Source organism: Parambassis ranga, chromosome 1 (genome assembly GCF_900634625.1).
Source record: "Parambassis ranga chromosome 1, fParRan2.1, whole genome shotgun sequence".
Classification (NCBI taxonomy): domain Eukaryota; kingdom Metazoa; phylum Chordata; class Actinopteri; family Ambassidae; genus Parambassis; species Parambassis ranga.
Genome location: NC_041022.1, coordinates 2,071,575 through 2,093,657, shown reverse-complemented (window position 1 = coordinate 2,093,657; position 22,083 = coordinate 2,071,575). Strand labels below are relative to the sequence as shown.

The following is a 22,083-nucleotide window of genomic DNA, read 5'->3' as shown; positions in this document are numbered from 1 at the left end:
AAGTATTGTGATTGGTATTGACTGATACAATTAGTCAAATATCTTTAAGAACTATTCCAGTTCACATGTTTCCGTTTTTAAATGCGTGTTTTTAGACATTTATCCAGCTTTATTTAGCTGGAAGTTTAGTTCATGCAGGTGTGTTGACATCCAGATCTGGCAACCCTGGCCGGCGCTGTGTGTTGCCGTCAGTCCACAAATAAAGACGTAACGATAGATATAGAACAGGTAGAAGAGGCGCCGCTAACTTAACGACAGACATATTGGGAATTTTTTTGTTGATTACCACTGAGTTTTATAGTTGTGCAGCGTTACAATTACACATTTATATTGTCCAGCAAAGTGTTACATTGATTAATGTGTAATAAAAACAATAGGCTGCTCATTGATCTAAATTTGACGGTTCTTATATACATGTGTCATTCCCACGGCCTAGTGACGTGAAAATGAAGCAATGAAGCAGCGTTGAACCGCTTCAAAAATTATATCCAGTTCATTAAACTCTTCTTCTTCTTCTTCCGTACGTTTTTTGGCGCAGCGTATCTTCAGCATACATTGACCGATTTCAGCCATTCAACTATCAAAATGTTCACCTCATAGAGGACATTCCGGGTCAGCTTAAAGTTTAAAAAAAACTATACTTTTTCAAATATTAAGCAATTTCTGCATCATTTTTAACATGGGAGTCTATGGAGGAGCCTTCAAAACAACCCTAAACTTTGACTTGTAACTAGTTCCACATGCTTTCAGCTACAGAAACCGTTCAAACGTCATTCTGTTCAGCGCTTCAAGGCCTTTAAACTTGTATTTGGATTTGTTCAAATATGTTTTGTTTTCAAAATATTAATAAAATTGCAAAAGCCATTTAACATTGAAGTCTATGAGAGAGCCCTTCACCGAGGGTCATCTGCCAAATGTATCTCCTCCTACACAATTCAAGCTACAGACTCCAGTTTAGTCTTAAAACGCTCATTAGATGCTGCTCTATCAAACTTGTATTCAGAGTTTTCTAATTCCGAATCGTTTCCGCACGCCAGGCTCTCAAAGTTGGAGTGGTTTTTGAGGTCTCCTCTGCTGTTACCATGGTGACAGGCTGACACACAGAGGCACACACAGCTCTGAACTGCTCTGATTCTCCAGCGTTCAAAGCAATGCTTCAGCTGCAGCAATCTAACTTGCATTTTCTTCAGGAAATGCGATTTTCTAGTTATTGTTGCTATTTAGCGTCACTCGAGGGCACCAAGGTTATTTAGGTAAGCACTAGACACAGGTAGAGCAGAATGTACCTGGGTGGGCAAATGTTTTTTTTACCAGCACAGGAGAGACAGCAGGGAAAAAAGTTTGTCTGGTTGTCTGCCTGAACATGGACTAAATAAACCTGCCATCAAAAATGATTTTTTTAAGAATGGACATTAAGTTTTTTCCTGCCTGCGTAAACCAAATACCCACGGTGCACAGAAGTGATTGTTTGATTAAGTTGATCGGTTTTATTTAGTTAACGTTTCAAATATTATTGACAAATAGTCACTACAGACCAAATAACTTAAAAAATTAAAAAATGTTTCTGAATGGCTTAGAACTGGCCTTCAAACAACGAACCAACCACCCAATATAAAACCTTGGTACAGGTGTCAGACCCATCTCCATCCCCTGTATATGAATACAATCTGCTGTTTCTGTTACAGATGAAAAAGGGAATGACTGTTTCCACCTGTGTCTTGTCTCCCTCCTCTTCTTAAGTCCTGTGCTTCCCTTTGTCCTCGTCGGATCATTGTTCATCTTACCTGCTTTGTGGTTTACCTGTCGTCGTGTCCTCCCTGTCTTTTCGTCCTCCAGTTCCTCTTTTTGGATTATTCATGTGTTGTATTTAGTCCTCGGCTTTTGAATAAATCTCACCCTTTGTTATACTTAGAATTTTTTCCTGCATTTGGGTCCTCCTTTAACACCACACATAACCACACAACATATTCTTTCATTTGTTTTTAGTTTATTTTGTTGTGCTTTTACATGTTGTAGTACAACAATCAAGTAAGGACCTATACGAATACAGCCTTTGTAAGGATCACCAAGAAGATTGTTGGTGGAAGAGGTAGGAAGAGTCCTGATAGGTCACTCCGGATGTACTTTACTCCTAGAGAAGAAGTTCCTAATCCTCTTTAATGTTGCTCTTCTGCATTTAACTGTTGTCAAAGTTATGTCTTCTCCACAACCTGACTTGACTTCATTCGTTTCAGAAGTGGTCTTGTTAACTCCAGGACCAGCCTTGGCTTCATCTCCAGGACCAGCCTTGTTGGCTTCATCTCCAGGACCAGCTTTGGCTTCATCTCCAGGACCAGCCTTGTTGGCTTCATCTCCAGAACCAGCCTTGTTGGCTTCATCTCCAGGACCAGCTTTGGCTTCATCTCCAGGACCAGCCTTGTTGGCTTCATCTCCAGGACCAGCTTTGGCTTCATCTCCAGAACCAGCCTTGTTGGCTTTATCTCCAGGACCATGTACTTTATTCCTGCAGAAGAAGTTCTTAATCCTCTTTAATGTTGCTCTTCTGCATTTAACTGTTGTCAAAGTTATGTCTTCTCCACAACCTGACTTGACTTCATTCGTTTCAGAAGTGGTCTTGTTGGCTTCATCTCCAGGACCAGCCTTGTTGGCTTCATCTCCAGGACCAGCTTTGGCTTCATCTCCAGGACCAGCCTTGTTGGCTTTATCTCCAGGACCATGTACTTTATTCCTGCAGAAGAAGTTCTTAATCCTCTTTAATGTTGCTCTTCTGCATTTAACTGTTGTCAAAGTTATGTCTTCTCCACAACCTGACTTGACTTCATTCGTTTCAGAAGTGGTCTTGTTGGCTTCATCTCCAGGACCAGCCTTGTTGGCTTTATCTCCAGGACCAACCTTGTTGGCTTCATCTCCAGGACCAGCCTTGTTGGCTTCATCTCCAGGACCAGCCTTGTTGGCTTCATCTCCAGGACCAGCCTTGTTGGCTTTATCTCCAGGACCATGTACTTTACTCCTGCAGAAGAAGTTCTTAAACCTCTTTAATGTTGCTCTTCTGCATTTAACTGTTGTCAAAGTTATGTCTTCTCCACAACCTGACTTGACTTCATTTGTTTCAGAAGTGGTCTTGTTGGATCTGACTCCAAGACCAGCCTTGTCGGCTTCATCTCCACGACCAGCCTTGTTGCGTTGATCTCCATGACCAGCCTTGTCTGGTTGATCTCCACGACCCGCCTTGTCCAGTTGATCTCCATGACCAGCCTTGTCAGGTTGATGTACACGAACAGCCTTGTCGGGTTGATGTCCAGTACTAGACCTGTTTTGTTTGACTTCTGTGCAAGACATGTTTGGTTTATCTTCAGGTGTAGTTTTTGTGTTTATTTCCAGGACTGTTCCTGGAAAGATTGTACAAAGGATAAAGCAATAATACTCCTGTGCTTCAAAAAGCCTCAAAAACTTCTAAGAGTCTTGATCGGTACGTATCCAAGCAATGACGGTATGTTGCAGGAGAGCTCCACTTATAGTCTAGGTTGTGATGTCATAGTGAACACTATGACATCACAACCTAGATTGATAGTGATGTCATACAAACTCTTTTGTAGTGGTTGTTGTGGCAACCATGTTGTTTTGAGGTTAACAATAAATCTGTAGCAAAGGATCTTGCGCTGCAGTGATGAAATAGCTCCTTAAGGATTAGTGTTAATTAGTTTGATTGCCGTAGCTAGGCATTGTAGTTTTTCAAATATTAGGCAATTTCGGCGTCATTTTTAACATGGGAGTCTATGGAGGAGCCTTCAACGAGGGTCATCTGCCAAATGTATCTCCTACAAATTTCAAGCTACAGACTCTTTAGTTTTTTTAGTTTTTAAGACTCCAGTTTAGTCTTAAAACGCTCATTAGATGCTGCTCTATCAAACTTGTATTCAGAATTTTCTAATTCCGAATCTTTTCCGCACGCCAGGCTCTCAAAGTTGGAGTGGTTTTTGAGGTCTCCTCTGCTGTTACCATGGTGACAGGCTGACACACAGAGGCACACAAAGCTCTGAATTGCTCTGATTCTCCAGCAATTCAAAACAATCCTTCACATCAGCATTCAAAGCAATGCTTCAGCTGCAGCAATCAAACTTGCATTTTCTTCAGGAATTGTCGTTTTCTAGTTTATTCAAAGCTTCGTTTCAGTGACATCTAGTGGTGAAACAGGAGACAGAAAAACAATTCAAGATTCAAGAAGTTTATTGTCAAATGCACTTCACAGTTACACTGAGCAATGAAATTCTTACTTTGCGAGTTCCCTTCATATGACTTTATACACAACTAAACTAAGATAAAAAACTGTAGACTTAGGCCTAAGAATAAATAAAAATAAGAATAAGCAATAGGAAAAATAAAATAAAATGTGCAGTTCTATGTACAGAGGGTAGAGTGTTATCAGTCTTTAAGGTGCATTGTTTATGCATTATTGTCAGAGGTAGGACGTTTAAAATGTGCAAACATGTTAAGAGATGTCAAAGTATGTGATAAGTGGGGTTGTGTGAATGATGTGCGTGTTTTGGTAACAGCTGATTGGTTGGTCAGTTGATTCTCGAACTGTACTGTAAATAAAAGTACTGTAGTAGTTGGACATAGGTGTGTTTGGGGAAACAGGATGACAGCAACTTCAAACACTTCTACAACAATCCCACACGTTCATCACTGCCTATAGATCCTACAACGTTTTAAAAATATCACCGATACCAGTTGCTTTTTTTTTGTTTGGGATCCTCTGAAGATGTCTTTCATTTGTTTTGGTCTTGTCCTACTTCTGCCAGCTTCTGGACAGATGTCTGTAATTTGATTTCATCTTCTATTGATCCAGATTTTTTTTAGCTTTTATTTTTGGCTTCACTGTCTTTTCAATACTAGGCAATACTACCTCATTAATCTTGTTATTCTTTTATCCAAATGGCATATTCATAAATGTCATGAAGAAATCAAAACCCTGTCCTTCCTGCTGCTGTCAGACACTTCTCATAGGTGCAATATTCACACAATAAACTATTTATTTAGGTTCTTTTGATGCACTATGTGCAGTTTTTTCTCGTTTTTTTGGTACAAACCACTTCTACCTCCACTCACCTGTTCAATACCTGTTAATATGTAAACTCTTTTTTTGATTCTATTGTATGTTTTTATTGGTAGTTTATCTTATTATGTATAAGTTCTCTCATCTTTATCTGTATCTGCTGTTGCAAAAATACAGTTTTTTCCCCATTGTGGGACTAATAAAGGTTTCTTAATCTTAATCTTAATCTATAAAGACTTTGAATTTATGTGCTCTCTACAATATTTTTTACGATATAAATTGTAAAAAAAGCTCTTTACTGTTCTTTGTCACTCATTTCCTAATAAAGTTTTTTTTAAAAAAGGAAAAAACCTACAAATTGGACTTCACCTGCTAAATCCCGCGCAGCAAAGTCTCGCGCCACAAAGCGGGATCACTCACGTGACTCACTGAGGAAACAGTTTTGCTTCCGCCGTGACTAACCACGTGACTTCTCCCGCATCGGAGCACGCTTCGGAGCGGCGGCTCGGGGTTCGGCGCTGCTCCGACTCTGAAGCTTGTATCGGAGCGTCGGTGTCACGTGGTCGCCTCTGCCGCCAGTGGACAACCTGCAGCCACAGAAAAAACATGGACCTCATCAGTAAACCACGAGGAAAGTCTATCGTGTGGCTGTATTTCGGCCTGAAGGCAGATGAGAAGGGGCGGCCTCTGAACTCCGAAGAGGTGATCTGCCGTCTGTGCAGGAAGATAGTGCTGGCGAAAGGTGGGAACACCACGAATCTAAGAAGTCACCTGAAGCGTCGACACCGTGCAGATTTCTTTGAGACCACTTCCTCTGCGATCTCTGGGCCGCTGTTTGAAACGCAAGGTGGGTTCTTTTCATTTAGTGCAGCAGTGGTGGAATGTGAAGTGTGCACAAAAAGTCTTGTGTTGTAACATCCACATGCACGACAGTGTGGCTCTGCTCCGATGTGTGTGTGTGTGTGTGTGTGTGTTAAAGTTGCATTTCAGTGCACAACACTTAAATCTGTTAAAACTCCATCATGCATGGTTAAAATTCAAATATCTAAGCAGTTAATTTATTCCAGAATCGCTTTAAACGTTGCCTGTCTGTATAAACATGGGTTTAATGTCTGTGTGTTGAGTGTTTGTGTGATATATTGGGATAAATGTACACTCTACGCTGCAGTGAGTGATTTTTCCCTCGAAATCCCTACGCTCTCCGTCTGCGCATGCGTAGAAGAACTCGTCGCTAACGCCACAGGTCAGCTTTACGACAGTCCCGTGCCATGTCGTTGCCATGGTATCAGCTCAACTGTTATTCGCGGTCCATTGTTGGGAGCTAATGGTGAGCTCCTTCGCCTCGGGAGGTGTTGGTGTTTTTGTTTCTTCCTCCGCGCTGCGGCCAGCGCCGCCATCTTTAACTCCCTCCCACTTTTTCTCCACAGACCAATACAGGCTGATAATGACTGTGGTATAATCGCAGTAACGCACCGGGACCGTAACGGTACCCTCCGCTTTGTTTACACCTGCTAATTGTCTTCAGCTGATGGAGCTAACGGCTAACAACATGAGCGCAGAGCAGAGGGCTGCCCATGAAAATGAGTTTGATATAAAGGAGATCATTCTGAAGGAGGAAGAGGAGGAAGACTGTGATTTAAAGCCTTTGGAAATTTGGAAATTCAGACATGCTCTGGTGTCAGATCTGGACCTGGATGAACTTGAAGACACCAGGAGTGAGATCAGCCAGGTGACAAACAGGCAGACGACGTGGGCTGTGAATTGTTTCACTGGCTGGTTGGAGTCTCAGGGGCTCCAGGTGGACCTGAGGACTGTGGACAGGCCCGAGCTGAACGGCCTGCTGAGGCGCTTCTATGGATCTGTGAGAAACAGCAAAGGAGAGCTGTATGGGATAGCTAGTTACATCGCACTGAGAGCTGGACTCAACCGATACTTCAAAGAGCCGCCTCTCGGACGTCCGATGTGCCTGATGAGGGACGCCGAGTTCTCCTCAGCCAACAAGGTGTTCCTGGGAGTCCTCAGGAGGATCAGGAGGTCCGGCGCAGATGTGACGACGCACTATCCGCCTCTGTCTCCAGATGATGTCTGCATCCTCAGACACTCGCATGTAATGGACACCGGCACTCCGATGGGACTCCTGAACAAAGTCTGGTTTGACGTGCAGGTGCACTTCGGCCGCAGAGGGAAGCAGGCCAACAGGAATTTAAAGAAGGATTCCTTTATTTTCGGTAAAGACGAGAGAGGACGGAGATACTGCACTTTTTGCACTTTTGAAGATGACACCATATTTAATTACAAGGACCGCTCTGCGATGTTTGAGAAGCCAGGGAGCAAGTTCTGTCCCATCGTGTCTCTTTCGAAATATCTGAGCATGCTCCCACCCAACGCCACCGCCCTGTACCTGCAGCCTAAGAAGCAGCTAACAGATGAGCGGTGGTACACCCACCACCCGCTGGGAGCCAACTACCTGGGTTCCATGCTGTCCCGCATGTGCAAAGAGGCGAAAACATCGGTGATCTACACCAACCACTGCATCCGGAACACGCCTTTCCACCAGCTGTGTGACGCAGAGGTGATTCCCGTTAGGTACATCAAGCTTGTTTCCAAGTTTGGTCCCATTTTTACAGCTGGTTGACATAATTAAATTAATTATATTAGTTAATTAAATTATTTTCTCCAGCAGGTCTGACAGTCGCTTTCAAACTCAAACGCCGCCGTCGTCGTCCTCCGTCACCAGCCACAGACAGCTGCCATTGAGCGATACAGCAGGTCTGCCTCATGACGAGCGCCACCAGATGTCAGCGCTCGCCGCTGCTGCAGCGCTTTCGTCATTTTAGTGATTTTGGGAGAAATGTGCTACTGAAAGAATAAAACAAGAATGCAGTAACGTCCTCCTTCTGTGTCGCTTCTGCCGCCTACAACATCAGAAAACACGATATTTATCTCTCGTCATATCTTTTTCTTCAGGTTTGGATCTAAACCACGACGAGTTCTTCGAGGATGTTCCGCTGCTGCAGGCCGCTTCCACACAGAACTACATCCCAGATGCAGTGCTGCCTCCCGGAGAGCCGTGGCTCCACGGCGGCCCCTCCCGGGCCAGGCTGTCCCTGCCTTCCTGCCTGTGCCTGTGCAGGGGTGTTGGGTCCGGATCTTCTGGTGAGGAGCAGACGGGGGAGTTCAAAGTGTACGCCAAGTGTCACCTTCAGAAGGGCGTCATGTTCGGGCCCTTCGTGGGAGAAGTGTGTCGGGGACAGATGCCAGCCGATCTGAAACATGCCTGGGCTGTGAGTATGTTATTTAACTTGGAGTGTGTAGACGGTACTTTAAGCACAAACCGGCTGATCAGAACCAGTACAAGTAATTCTTGAATCACTAAATTACTTCCACATCGATCTAGTTGGACTGAAGGCTGTTCCATACTCCCTGAGAACAGAGAACTCGCTCCACGGGTGGTAAGAGTAAAATAAAAAGTTCCATACTCCGCGAGACGTGTGTGTGCAGAACTCCTCATGCGGCCTCCTACGCAGCACACGTCACACACAAAAGGTTGACAATGCAGTTGTGTTGTAAATTGTGAGCACAGTCGTGGTTACCTGGCCTAACGCGCTGATAATGTTCAGGGAAGAGGGCGCACAGCTGACAACAGATAGAAGATCAGTGCAGCTGACTGTAGCAGAGTTTAACTCTGTGAACGTGTGGATGACTGTCTGCAGTAACACATCCCGTCTCCCGGGGTTTAATGTGCGTCGAGCCGCTGTAACACCGTGATCAATACTGGGATTAGTTTTTATATCGCCACCTTGTGAACAGACTCTCCTCTGTGCGCCATGTTTCTCCTTCCAGGAGCTGTTTGCCAGCTGCTCCTCTAACCTGTCCATCGTCGCTGTGCTTCCTCCTTCTGTCTGTGTGTTCTGCACCTGAGGAAGCTCTTGGCTTCTCCACATTCATCACGCCCACAATAAATTCCGACCAATCACAGCATGGTTGATGCACAGCACTGAGAGAAAAAGTTCTGCCCGGAGACTGTGCACGAGAGATGTGGGCGGTCCGAGATAAAAAACAAAATGACGTCATTTTGTGGGCGTAACGTCTGCAGGGGGGAGGGAGTTCTCTGTTCTCGCGGAGTATGGATCCAGCTTAAAACCGTCACTTTCAAAGCTACTGTATGTAAATCTTTCAGCTAGCTGCTAGCCACGGATCCTCTTGGCTGTTTCCAGCCAGAGCCAGAGACTGATGGATATCAGAGACTGATATTTGAAAATAAAGTCCTTGCTTGATTTATTTATCCCTGAGGGGAAATTCTTTTTGATACAGACGAGAATAAAAGATGGCATGAAGTTGAAATATATAATAAATATCTAAATACCTAGACGGCATTTAAATCCCTGAGTTGTATCTAAAGAAGAAGAAACATATTTACTACTGTATAAAAAGTTCAGAGTTCAGTAGTTTGATTGAGACGGGCAGGAATGACTTCCTGTGTCTCTCAGTGGTGCATCATGGGAGTCGGAGTCTGTTGCTGAACGAGCTCCTGTAGCTGGTCAGCACAGTGTGGAGCGGGTGAGAGGGACAGTCCAGTATGGTCTTTATTTAGGACCACGTCCTCCTCTGAGAGTCCAGGTCCTCTCCCACAACATGGCCGGCCTTCCTGATGGTTCTGTTGAGTCTGTTGATGTCCCTCACCCTCAGACTGCTGCCCCAGCAGACACCAGCACACATGATGGCTCCACAGACTCAGAGGACATCCTCAGCATCGTCCTGCAGATGTTGAAGGACCTCAGCTGCCTCAGAGAGTAGAGAGAGGCCACTCTGGCCCTTCCTGTACAGCAAGGCAAGAAATGAAATCACTGAAAACATCATATGAGTTAAAGGGACAGTTCACCCACAAAATATGTCCATTTGTTCCATTATATGGAATTTAGGCAGTAATTTCAGTGCTGTATAAAGAAAGTTAAAGCCTTGTTAAAGACTGAAATCTTTTACTTCCAGATCAGGGACGATGCTTCTTTCATCTTCGTGGAAGCCTCTGATGAAAACAAATCTAACTGGATGAGGTGGGCAGTTTTCACCCAGGTCATTTTTCATTCAAGACCTTGAAGCAGCACAACTCCAATAAGTCCAGCTGCCCTGCTTCAAGCTCTTAATTTGACATTTTCTATAATTTATGCTGTACATGCTTACTGAGTGTGTCTGCTCTGTGGTCCAGGTATGTAACATACACCAGCAACGAGGAGGAACACAACCTGGTCGTTTTCCAGTTTTACCGTCACATCTACTACAGGGTTTCTCAGCTCGTCTCCGAGGGAACCGAGCTCAAGGTCTGGATCGGCAAGGATTACGCCACACTTCTGGGCCTGGGGATGGGTGAGTTTCCCCCACTGTCCTGTACGCAGCCTGGTTAAATAGAAAACACAGTTGACCAGTACCCTGTGTTTTGCCGCTTAGGCGACAATGTGAAATGTGAAGTGGGAGACAAGGAAACAGCGCTGCGCCTCCTGCAGGACATCCAGTTGGTCACCCTCCCGGAGCCCAGCAGCACCTCCCTTTGGTCAGACCACAGCCAGTCACAGAGCCCCATGCCTGTCATCAGCGACGTGACGACGGTGTCAAACCCGGACGCAGTTAGCGATCAGGGCTCTGGACTCATCTCCACCTCCGGGCTCCCCTTACCATCCCTGAACTTTGTGGGGTTAGAAAAGTACGACTTTCTGCCCGGATCTGAAAAACTGCTAAATAACCAGTCCGCCACGCAGAACAGCCCGTGGTTCTTCTTTGGGTTCGAGCCAGACCCGACCGGCCGGCCTCTCGATCGGAGCACTGCGGTGTGCAAGCTGTGTGGGGAACATGTGGGCTGTGCAGGAGGAGGACCAGACCTTCAAGATCACCTGATTAACAAGCACCACATGAGGCCACGAGACGTGAACAAGGATCGCAGCGTGCCGTTAGGTAGGCGTGTTTTTACTCAGCACCCCAAAAAAGGCTGAAGAGGCATGATTTTCATATTCATGTCGTATTTATTAGGAAAAAAGTGAAAGTTTTCTCTGGATATAAACATTTTTTATTCGAGCTAACATTAGATTCTCTTATTTTCATTTAACACAAAACTAATAAAATACTTTTTTTCACATCACCAAAGTTAAAAAGCAGGAAAAAACTAAATATTTATAACAAAATAACTTTAAATGGTCTGAAGTGAATATCACACTGTCCTAATATTATCATAGTAATGTTTGAAAGGCTCCTCCCTTAGTGACTGATAACACTGTGGCGTTAAAGCAAGGTTCATTTTTATTATTATTATTTAATTCACAGATTTCATATCTAGCAGGTCGTTGATCAGATAATAACCTTTTGCTCATAATAAATAAAACACAGTGAAGTCATTTTACAAAGTCCAACAGGTTGAGAAGTTTGCACTCCTGAGGTTTCTTTTTTATTTTGATTGCTTTAAATCAAAAATTATCTTTCAATAACTCCAAACCTACACTGACTTTTTATACTGCAGCACACAAATAACCTTTTTATGACTCTGAAAGATAATTAATAAACAAATCAAATTGAATTAAATGATTGCGTTTAACTAAGCGTGTCTAATGTAGAGCCGACCTGAGCTGCTGTCTGAGCAGATGTAGAAATATATTGTAAGTTGAAGGGTGTGTTCTGATATAGATTTTGATCCCTTTTGTCAGCAAGCCAACTGCGCGCTCTGCCGATGATGGTCACCAGCGGTCTGGTCAGCCCGCTCCCCCTGGTTCTGTCTGCTCAAGTGACTGATGCCATCACCAACTTCCTCATCTTGGATCTCCAGCCCCCTGCTCTGGTGGAAGGGGAAGGCTTCAAGCAGCTGATCCACACTGTCATGCCCTCCTCCAAGGAGCTCCCTTCACCTTGTCAGCTCGAGACCCTCCTGAAAGAGCACCACACCAAAGGCAAGACGAGTCTGGCTCATCGGCTGCGGAGGAGGCTGGGGAGCGGCGAACACGAGGAGACGGATGACTACACTGCTCCCATCGACTTTGAGCCCAGGAGGCGTGGACGACCCCCTAACAGCTGCAGGGAGGTCCCTCACTTTGTGACATTAAGTGCAGATGTTTGGACCCACAACTGGCTGGACAGCACCCAGAGGTACCTCACCCTCTGGGTGCACTACATAGACGACCATTTTAGCTTTCAGAACCATGCCCTGGCAACCCACAGGCTGGCAGCGAGTCCGTCAGACGACTGCGGCCTCAGAGCAGTGCAAGCTCAGGTGAAGGTGATGGCGCAGGAGTGGGGAATCTCCCAGCCTAATCTTGTCCTGCTAGGAGGAGAGGGGAATACCAGGATTAGGCGGGGGCTAGCAAAAGCTGACAAGGGTGGAGAGGCTGCAGGAAGTGTCCCTCACCCGAACTCCACAACATTTCTCGAGAGGGACGAGCCGCACACCTCCGAGCCTGGCCGCTCCAGCGAAGGGCTGCCGTCTGTCCCGTGTTTTTTCAGTGTCGTGCAGGGCTGCATCGAGGAAGTGATGTCACACCCCATCGTCGCCAAATCTCTCGATCAGTTCCAGAGCATTCTCTCCGCCCAGTTCCTGCCACCTGCTCAGAATAAAGCATCCTCTCAGCGCCTCATGCAGGTCCTGTCGAAGCAGGAAGAGGCAGGCCTTCAGTCGTGGGCTCACAGCCGGCCATCCTGGAATAAGCTCTACCCTTTATTGAACACACTCGTCAAACATAAGAACCTCATCTGTGATTTAATCAAAGAGATTAAATGTGAAGACACCGCTTCAGAGTCCCCTGGCAGCTGGCATGCAAACTCCACCTCCAACAGCTTGTCCACTAATGCCCCATCTTTGCGCTCTGAGTGGAAGGTTCTGGAGGAGCTCTGCTTGGTCCTCAAACCTCTGGATGTGGCTTGTCGGACTCTTGCCAAGGAGGCCTTTCCCCGCCTGTCCCTCATCAAACCCATTCTTACCGGCTTGCTGACGCGCCACCTCGTCTCCCGGCCTGGCGAGGCTTCATCCATCTTGAAGGAAGTAAAAAAGACGATGAGGCAGAAGCTGGCGAGCTGTTACAACAACCCTGCTGTGAACAGAGCTCTAAGCATAGCGTGTTCGCTCGATCCGCAGTTCCACGGGCTAGGGTTCATGGAGGAGAAGGTGAGGTTTCTGTACTTGAATACTGCAGGATTTTACATTTCAATTGCCAATAGACCAGGACAGAGCTGCTAATGGTTAATTATTTACTTTGAGGATTAAGCTAGCGTGCTAATGATGCGTCTTATATTGGAGCAGACAGGAAGAGTTTCTCAGAACTTTGTTCGTGTTTTTTTTGCACATTGCTAAACTGTCACTAGTTTCTGTTTTAATAGTGTGTAAAGTGTCTTAAGTGTGTTTGTGCTGGTTGTTTCCTAGGAGCAGATGGCCACCTTTGATTGGCTGAAGAAGGAGGCAGTGAGGATTGTGAAGGAGGACAGGAGAAGGAGCCAAGTTAAAAAGCACAGCCAGACCAAGAGAAGCCCGTCACCCGGCTCGCCGGAGTCTGACAGTGACTTCCTGCGAAGGAGCAAACGCCTCAAAGAAGCCCGCCCGATCAACTTCAAAGAGCTCGAATGTGATGACGAAGACAGTGACGCCGGAGAGACCGAAGAGAGCGAGTCAGCAGACCCTGGCTCGCAGGGCGGGCTCTCCGGCATGGAGTTCCTCCTGGGAGACCTGTTCTGCTCAACTCCCAGGACCAGGCAGAGCTCCGTGGAGGAGTCTGTCGACATGGAGATGTCTGTCTTCAGGGCTGACAAGGGGGCTTCTCTGGGGGTGGAGCCGCTGCAGTGGTGGAGGACGAAGGCGGTGCAGTTCCCGCTGCTGGGCACAGTGGCTCGGGCCTACCTGGCTGCCCCAGCTGTGGCAGGTAACGCTGCGCAGGACTACCTGCAGGAAGGAGCCGGAGCCACGTACAGGAAGAGATCCAACATTCCTCCAGAGAGCTTGGACGCAATCCTGTTTCTGCATCACAACCACATGCCGACCGGTGAGGCCGGGCATGCATCAGCAAGGAACGACGACAAGAGCAGCGGGAGTGAGAAGGTCTAAACAAAAAAACCAAAAAAACAACACCCATTCCCTGTTTGACAAGCCGAGAACGTTAAACCATGAAGCCCCGACAGTTGCCAGAGTGAGGAGACGGACATGATGCTGATTTATTGTACAAATACTCAAACTGTTTTACTACTGATTTCTATACATGTTGTGTGTTTTAAAGACCTTATAGCAGCTAGTGCCTTATGTGGTTTCAGTGCTGTCACAGTAGAATAAAAGCATTTAATAGAGATGTATATTTACTCGATTAGTGTAGACTAACCTACATGGTAGCATTGTCTTAACCACATACCATGTGCCTTTGCATTATTACAGGAGGTGATTGATTAGTTTGTGATTATAGTCGGCATCCAGAAGGGGGTCCACAGCACCCAGTTTCTTCATCTGGAGAAAGAGGTATTAGTCCAAGGGGTCAAATCGGGTGATAGGGTGCTGGACTTTGGTGGACTTGTGGTCTGCAGCGTTCCTAGCTTTTTCAATATCATCCTCTGGCTGTCTCGGAGATCAGTTAAGTCGGCCCTTGGAACAGTCCGACCCCTGTCTAGGTCATCCACCAGAAGCACTGAGAAAACATAGACCAAGTGCTCAGGGGGAGACTCTCTTCCACTGTTTGGATTGTTCTGTGGACACGGGTCGGAAGTGGTAGACCCAGTATCATCATCCATGGTCTCGCTGCCACTTTCAAATTCAACAGCCCACTTCCACTACTGTCAGAAGAAGGACTTGAGACCTTCTGACCTTCAGCGCAATCGCTCGTAGATGAACTGAACTGCCTTTAACTTCGGGCCGTAAACCTGTGAGCCACTCCTCCTGGTGTTTGTGTCGTGTGTACTGTTAATCATTAGAATGTGAGAGAAGGCTCCAAAGAGCCGAGCGTCATCTGCACTTTACGCTGCTCTTCTGTCATTTTACAGAAGAAATTCAGTCATTGCTTTACTGCCTGTCGCTCCTCTTCTTCCTCATCAGTGTGCTCACCTACATGCCAGGTTCATGTTAGTAGAATAACACTTTCAGAGAACACGAACATGCTGTTACATCCAGATATTAGAGAAATGCTGCAGGTCTGCTCTGTTCGCAGTGTGTGTGATCTGTTTTTAATGTAAATATTCATGTCACATGTTTTTAAATAAAAAAACAAATGTAACCATTTAAACAGCTGGTATATTCATTTAGTAATGAACGGTGGGCAATTATAAAAAGTATTGATTTATTTCACCATTAACTCATTTTGATCTGTCCTCTGAGGCTTTGAAGACGAGACAAATGACTTCAGTTTGCTGTTGCATAAAAACATTTAGAATATGTAGTAGAAAAACAGGCAAAGGTCAACAAACTAATGTAAAACCGCTGGAATAAAAACTATAGTTTGGCTTCAGCCGGCCCACTAGCGTCAGCCTGGTGGTTCTTCCTGCTGCCAGCGAGTCTCCTGCAGTGGATGAAGATGTACACAGGATGGATGAAGGCCAACAAAGTGAGGACGGTGAGCCCGATGTCCACCTGGACCAGATCAACACGAAAGGTCAGACATGTTTATTATTATCTTTGTGAACTGACTTCCTGTTGAACACTTACAAAGAATGGATCTCCACCCAGAGGTCCTTTGACGAGGGCGAAGCAGGCGTACTGCAGCAGGGAGATGACGGCAGACAGGGACATGACCAGGCCGTACACCTTCCCAAAGTGACCGGATGGAAAGCTGAAAGAGAGAGAGGTGAAGGTTGTCCTCTGTTTCCTGTCCGCTGATATGTGTTCAGTGGTAAAAGTTCTTCCTATACTTTCACAGAGGTAGCACCCAGAGCGTTGTAAGATCACATAAACATGATCACACAAGATGCACTGGAAGCATCTTTTCCACCGCATCCTCCTGCAGGAACAGAGCTGCACCTGTGCTAAGCTCAGTCTGGAAGATCCACACTGTTCAGATGGGTGTGTTGATGTTGCAACATGAGTTTTAAAGTCTTTTCATGCTTACAAAAACTCCTCTTTGTGTGTGTTACAGGCACTCACGCGATGCTTATGAATGCTGCGTTTCCCCCGTAGAGGAAGGAGCGATTGAGGACTTGTAGGACGAAGGTGAGGTACTGCAGAGGGAGGGACGGGACGGAGGCGCAGATGGAGAAGAGCAGGCACTGCAGTGAGGTCAGAAACAGGGACAGGGAGGAGGAGCGCAGGTCTGCCTCCTGCTCCGTTTCTCCTGCAGCAGGAGGAGGACTGGTTAAGAAGCAACAACACACACACACACACACACCGTAGACACACAAACTGCGGCTGTTTTACCAGGAGCCAGAGGCTTCCCCTTGTGTCTGTCCATGATGAGTCCATTCCAGGGAGCACACAGCACTCCACACAGCTGGGTCAGGGCGAAAGCATTGGTGTACTGACTCACTAATGAGATGAGCAGAGAACAAACACAAGAATGAAAAGCTGGATGCTGAGAGGAAGCTGTGAGGATGAGGATGATGATGATGATTTACCCAGGCTGGGGTTGTTGTTGGCCAGGCGGTTGAGCATGGGGTTGAGCGTGCCGATGAAGAGGTAATGTCTCAGCTGCATGATGGACAACCACAACAAGTGCCACAGGAAGAACCAGGACAAGACGCAGCTCTTGAAGCTCGCCACTAAACACACACACATTCACAGTGAGCGCTTTCATCACACATGTATTTAGATTTTGACAGAGGAGTTCAGTGATTTCTGGGAAACCGCTCGGAGGTCTACCTTTTTCTGTGTCCTGAGTCTCTGCCTCGTCCTCAGGTGCTGCTGTTGCATTGTCACCGGAGGCTGCCATTGCAGTGTGCCTATTCCTCTCAAACTGTTCCACATTGTAAGTGTTGGCCTTCCCACAGCTCACCCTGAAACAGAACGTATGAATGTGTTGATGAAGATTCTCAGTCATCCAGGTCATCATACGTAGAGAAGATTGAAGCAAGGCGTCTGGACTTGTAGAGTTTTCTTGAAGACGTTTCGCTGCTCATTCACAGAACACATCAACGCAGTGGATAACAACATCAAGTTCACTCGCGAGGACACCAAGGACAACAATCTGGCCTTCTTGGACTGCACAGTACATATTGAGGAGGACAGGAGCCTCAATGAAGTGTACAGGAAACCCACACACACGGACCAGTACCTGTTGTTTGATTCACACCACCCACTGGAACACAAACTGGGAGTCATCAGGACCCTGCAGCACAGAGCACAAACTGTACCAACCAGCTCAGAGGGGAAGAAGAAGGAGCAACACCACATCAGGAAGGCCCTGCAAACATGTGGCTACCCGAAGTGGGCACTCATCAAAGCCACAAAAACAAGACCCCCCAACAACAAGAAGAAGGACAACACCAGGCGGAGAAAGAACATCTCCATTCCATATGTGTCAGGAGTATCAGAGAAACTCCGCAGGATCTTCAACAACCATGACATCCCGGTCCATTTCAAACCTATGACAACACTGAGACAGAGACTGGTTCACCTGAAGGATAAGATTCCCAGGGAGAAACACAGCAATGTGATATATGCAGTCCAGTGCAGTGAGGAATGCTCTGATCTGTACATTGGAGAAACTAAACAACCACTCCACAGAAGAATGGCTCAGCACAGGAGAGCCACCTCCTCAGGACAAGACTCAGCTGTTCACCTCCACCTCAAAGACAAAGGACACTCCTTTGAGGACAACAACGTTCACATTTTAGACAGGGAGGAAAGGTGGTTTGAAAGAGGAGTCAAGGAAGCCATCTATGTTAAGCTGGAAAAACCTTCCCTTAACAGAGGTGGTGGCCTCAGACATCATCTTTCTACCACATACAATACAGTGATTCCATCCATTCCCAGGAAGTTTGCACAGACTCACAGTAAGAACAAAGGGCTGTCAACCAGTCCCCCTCCGGCAGTTTCATAGTCGTTAGCCAGTCGTTAGACACACCTGGCCCAGTCAGCCAGAACATCACAGGTAAGTATGGAAACATTTAGTGCTATTGTTTGTAAGTGTTTTAAGTTTTACCCAGACCCACCCACTGAGGTCTGTAACCACATATAAACCATGTTTCCCCACCAAACAGTTAGAACTGATGAAGCTGCTTGGATGAGCAGCGAAACGTCTTCTAGAAAACTCCACAAGTCCAGACGCCTTGCTTCAACCTTCTCTACGTACGTATGAATGTATGTATGTGTGTGTGTGTGGCCACAAGGAAAAGAGCTGCTATATATTTCTCACCCGTAGGTGTAGCATTGAGGCAGAGGGTATGGGATGTGGGTCCTGGGCATCAGCAGGAACGTCCTCGCCAAGTGTATGATGCTGCAGAGGGATAGGAAGAGGAAGGAGGAGCGCAGAGAGATTCCCTGTTCATACAGAATCTGGACGGGAGATGAAAAACAAAGCGGCGTTAAACCTCAAGGAAATGACTGAATGCTGAAAAGTACAGCTGCTGCGATGTCTCACCTTAATGATGAGAAACACGGCTGAGGAAGAGTCAAAGGCTCCGTTGTAGAGGGTGATGATGGTCGAGCGATGAGCAGCAAACAGGTTGCCCACCTGTCCGTGAACACAGACATCCTCATCGTCATCATCAGCAGCAGCAGTAATGTGTAGGTGTGTGGGGATGTTACCGTGTGTTTGTATTTGCCTGCATGTTTGTTAGAAGCAGCAGAATTCCTCCTACAGCGATGCAGGACAGGGCAGGGAAGAGCAGCTCTGACAACGCTGCAGGACCAAAACGTAGAAGCCATAGATTATTTATTGCACGAGTTATTCCACTGATGGTCACTTGGACTTAAATGACTTTTCCTGTGTGTGTGTGTGTGTGTGTGTGTGTGTGTGTGTGTGTGTGTGTGTGTGTGTGTGTGTGTGTGTGTGTGTGTGTGTCTGTGTGTGTGTGTCTGTGTGTGTGTGTGTGTGTGTGCTTACCTGCACTGGAGAAAGTCACTAAAAGAGTTCCAGTTGTGTAAAGAGATCTGTGCAGAGAGACAAACTTCATACATCAGGATCTTGTGTCGTTCATCCACACATTCAGTGTGTTGTGTGTTTTATGCTTCACAGTTCTCTGTTGGTGTGTTTTAAATGTTCATTTCTGTCTGCGTGCTTTGGGCTCTTCAACTTGATAACCTTCAATCACATGATCTAAGATATGCAATCACTGCAATAAATCAGTAACTTAAAGTGTCAATGTACAACACAAAAGCTCAAAAATTCAACATTCTGAACTCGTTCACCGTGCAAAGAAAACAGAAGAGAATCTCAGTGATTTTAAATACAGTGACACACGGTTTAGTTTCTGATCTGGTCCATGCTGTGACTGAACAAGGCCTGAACCAGGGGCCACAGGGGTCAACATGATAAAGCTGCTGACGGTAACAGTGTAGGAGTCTGGGGTCAGATGAGGTGGGTTCAGCCTGAGAGTGTAATCTCTCCGCCTCTGTCGGACACACCCTGCTGTTATCAGTAACTGTAGAGGAGGAAGCAGACCGGAGAGAGAAACGACGCAAACTCACATTCCCAGCAGCCTGGTGATCATAGTGCCGAATCGATCGAACACGTAACCGTTGACGACGTTCATGAAGTTGTTGAGGAATGAGGCGATGGTGAAGACCAGAGAGAACATCTCATCCTGGCTGCTGCAGTCTGGGTTCAAGAGAAAAGATGAGGACACCACACAGAAAGAGGCTCTTCTCTGTGTGATGTGCTGCTCAGATACACAACACAAGACTGAACAAATATTTATAATGATGTCTCCTTTGTCAGGCCTTTGGCTGGTCTGTGATCCAGAGATGCTCACCCGCCCTGGTCGCGGTGTCGTTGCCACCCGGGTCACTGACACACTGGTCGATGAAGTATCCGTCTTCCTTCAGCACAAACACCAAAGAGGCGTAGCCGAACACCACGCCGGCGAAGCACAGGCACTCCAGCATCCCAGACGCCAGAGTCAGCCAGTAGCGCAGCCTGGCGCTGACCTCGCACCCCTGCATGGTTCACCTCAGGGTTCAACACAGACCTCAGGGTGCTGCGTGGCTCTGGTTGGGTTTAGTCTGCTCTAGTTCAGTGCTTCTGTAAAACAGAATAAAAACATGACAATAGTAGAAGGGACATTCGTCTCATGTAGGTGAGGACTGGGTTCGGGTAGAATGGACTGTCCATCTGTAAATGTTGTAACTGCCCTGATGTACTTATAGCGTCTCAAATCCTGCATGTACAATAAAGGGAGGACAATAAACCAGCTGCCAGGACAGCAGGCCAGCACCGAGCCTACCCACACATCTCTGGATCCCTGGTTGGAGGAGCCACATTTGAATTAAGTACGTTCAACATGTCTGGTTACTCGGTCACTCAAATACATGATGAAGGCTGCACTAAGGCCGTCTGCTGCTTTTCAGATTAGGATTTTGTACACAAACTGAGGTTCCACATGACATGTACCCGTTTTCTTTAAATACTTTACAACAGTAAATGTACTTTAGTTCTTCCACAAGCTGGAGCCAGGCCCCTGGCAGGACGCCTCTCTGCTCCCTCCTCCAAGCAGCTTTATGGACTACATGGAGACATGTAGAGCTATCACACACTGAGGTCCTCCACCACACAGAGGCTCCCCACCACACAGACCTGATGAAGCTGCTTGGACCTCAGCCTTCCTTGACGGGCCCTGGTTCCTACCTGAGTGCGTAAAGTCTCCTTTTGGATGTTTCCCCTCCCTGAAATGTCTCTTTAAGTTTCTGTGTCCTCTGTTAAACTCACATTACAACATGCGGGCAGCAGACATGACAGACAGTGCGGCAGTTATCGCCAGGCGGTGTTGAGCGTAATCCAGATTAGTTCTCTTAATCTATGCGTAATGGCACATGGCACAACGTGGACAAAAAAAAAAGTGCCTCCAATTAGACCCTTGTAGTGTGACAATGAAACAGCAGTTTATAAACACACACACAGGCTGGATGGACGTTTGATGTCATAGATGTTTTACCCAAAGTTCTGGTCCAAGAATAACTCGGTGTTGTTTGGACTCACCTCAATCCTGTGACGAAATGCGCGTAATCCCGCCACTTGATAAAAACCATAAAGCACACACAGTTGACGCGGTGTTTACAGTGTTATTCCTAAATATTAGAGTCCTCGGTGTGGCGCTGTCTGCGGGGCAGGGACTGCACCTTGCACCGAGGCGAAGAGTCTAATGTGCGCCTCACTCTGCACAGAGATCCAGTTCTAATCTCTGACAGACACACGCGGGGCGGGAAACCACATCAACACCGTAATTCTCATTAAGGATTATCAACTAATCTTACAGGATTTGTAGTGATAGGCTGTTTGACAGGTTCTCGCTGTGACACACTTCTCTGGATTAACCAGATATTTCCTGATATTTTTCCACCAAGACACAGAGTACGGGTTTGGTTTTGTGTGTGTGGAGACAAATTAATAGATTATCTGTAAACTAGCTCTGGAAAAAAACGGTATATAATTAACAAAAAGATATACACAAGATATTTTCCTCAGGCCACCCAGTGGCCAATTATTACCATCACAATGCACCTGCACTGTTTATTTGTAATTTATTAAGACATTAGTGCTCGTACAGTAAGTAAATATATGTTGTTTTTCATTTTTCAATGTTTTTTTACTTCTCTGATTTTCAAGTTCTGATTTGAAAAATGAAACCTGTAGTGAATATGTTTATGCTTAATTAACTTTGCAGTAAAAGTTTCTACTTTCCTGTAATAGCGTTTAAACACCACACGAGGGCAGTATCAGAGCTTTATAAACGTCATCTTCAATCTTTTTAAAAACTGTTTTCATGTTCTTTAGAAAATGTAAATAACGTGGGCTGCTGTGTATGGAGGCTGAGAGGAAATATTATAATATAATATAATATATTATACATATTATACACCTGGAACGAAAGCAATTTCCCCCTGGGATCAATAAAGTATTTCTGATTCTGATAATATAATATAATATAATATAATATAA

The 22,083-nt window shown here is 46.0% G+C and overlaps 3 protein-coding genes across 3 annotated transcripts; 2 read left to right on the top strand and 1 right to left on the bottom strand.

The window, feature by feature from the left end:
• Positions 1-5,527: 5,527 nt before the first annotated feature.
• On the top strand, positions 5,528-14,471 carry LOC114431018 (uncharacterized). Its single transcript, XM_028398740.1, has 7 exons — positions 5,528-5,903; positions 8,024-8,340; positions 10,046-10,110; positions 10,263-10,420; positions 10,502-11,002; positions 11,746-13,193; positions 13,449-14,471. The coding sequence occupies exons 1-7, from the start codon at positions 5,663-5,665 to the stop codon at positions 14,121-14,123; spliced, it is 3,405 nt and encodes a 1,134-aa protein (XP_028254541.1). The 5' UTR covers positions 5,528-5,662; the 3' UTR covers positions 14,124-14,471.
• On the top strand, positions 6,333-7,801 carry LOC114431594 (uncharacterized). The gene is made up of 2 exons (XM_028399154.1): positions 6,333-7,628; positions 7,737-7,801. Exons 1-2 carry the CDS (start codon positions 6,585-6,587, stop codon positions 7,743-7,745), a joined length of 1,053 nt encoding a protein of 350 aa, XP_028254955.1. The 5' UTR covers positions 6,333-6,584; the 3' UTR covers positions 7,746-7,801.
• An 848-nt stretch (positions 14,472-15,319) lies between the features above and the next one.
• Positions 15,320-21,244, bottom strand: slc43a3a (solute carrier family 43 member 3a). Its single transcript, XM_028416044.1, has 13 exons — positions 21,124-21,244; positions 19,901-20,169; positions 19,617-19,746; positions 19,033-19,079; positions 18,752-18,828; positions 18,568-18,660; positions 18,343-18,482; positions 16,848-16,981; positions 16,604-16,747; positions 16,407-16,514; positions 16,137-16,323; positions 15,702-15,825; positions 15,320-15,626 (listed from the first exon to the last, which is right to left on the bottom strand). The coding sequence occupies exons 2-13, from the start codon at positions 20,088-20,090 to the stop codon at positions 15,489-15,491; spliced, it is 1,512 nt and encodes a 503-aa protein (XP_028271845.1). The 5' UTR covers positions 20,091-20,169; positions 21,124-21,244; the 3' UTR covers positions 15,320-15,488.
• Positions 21,245-22,083: the final 839 nt, after the last annotated feature.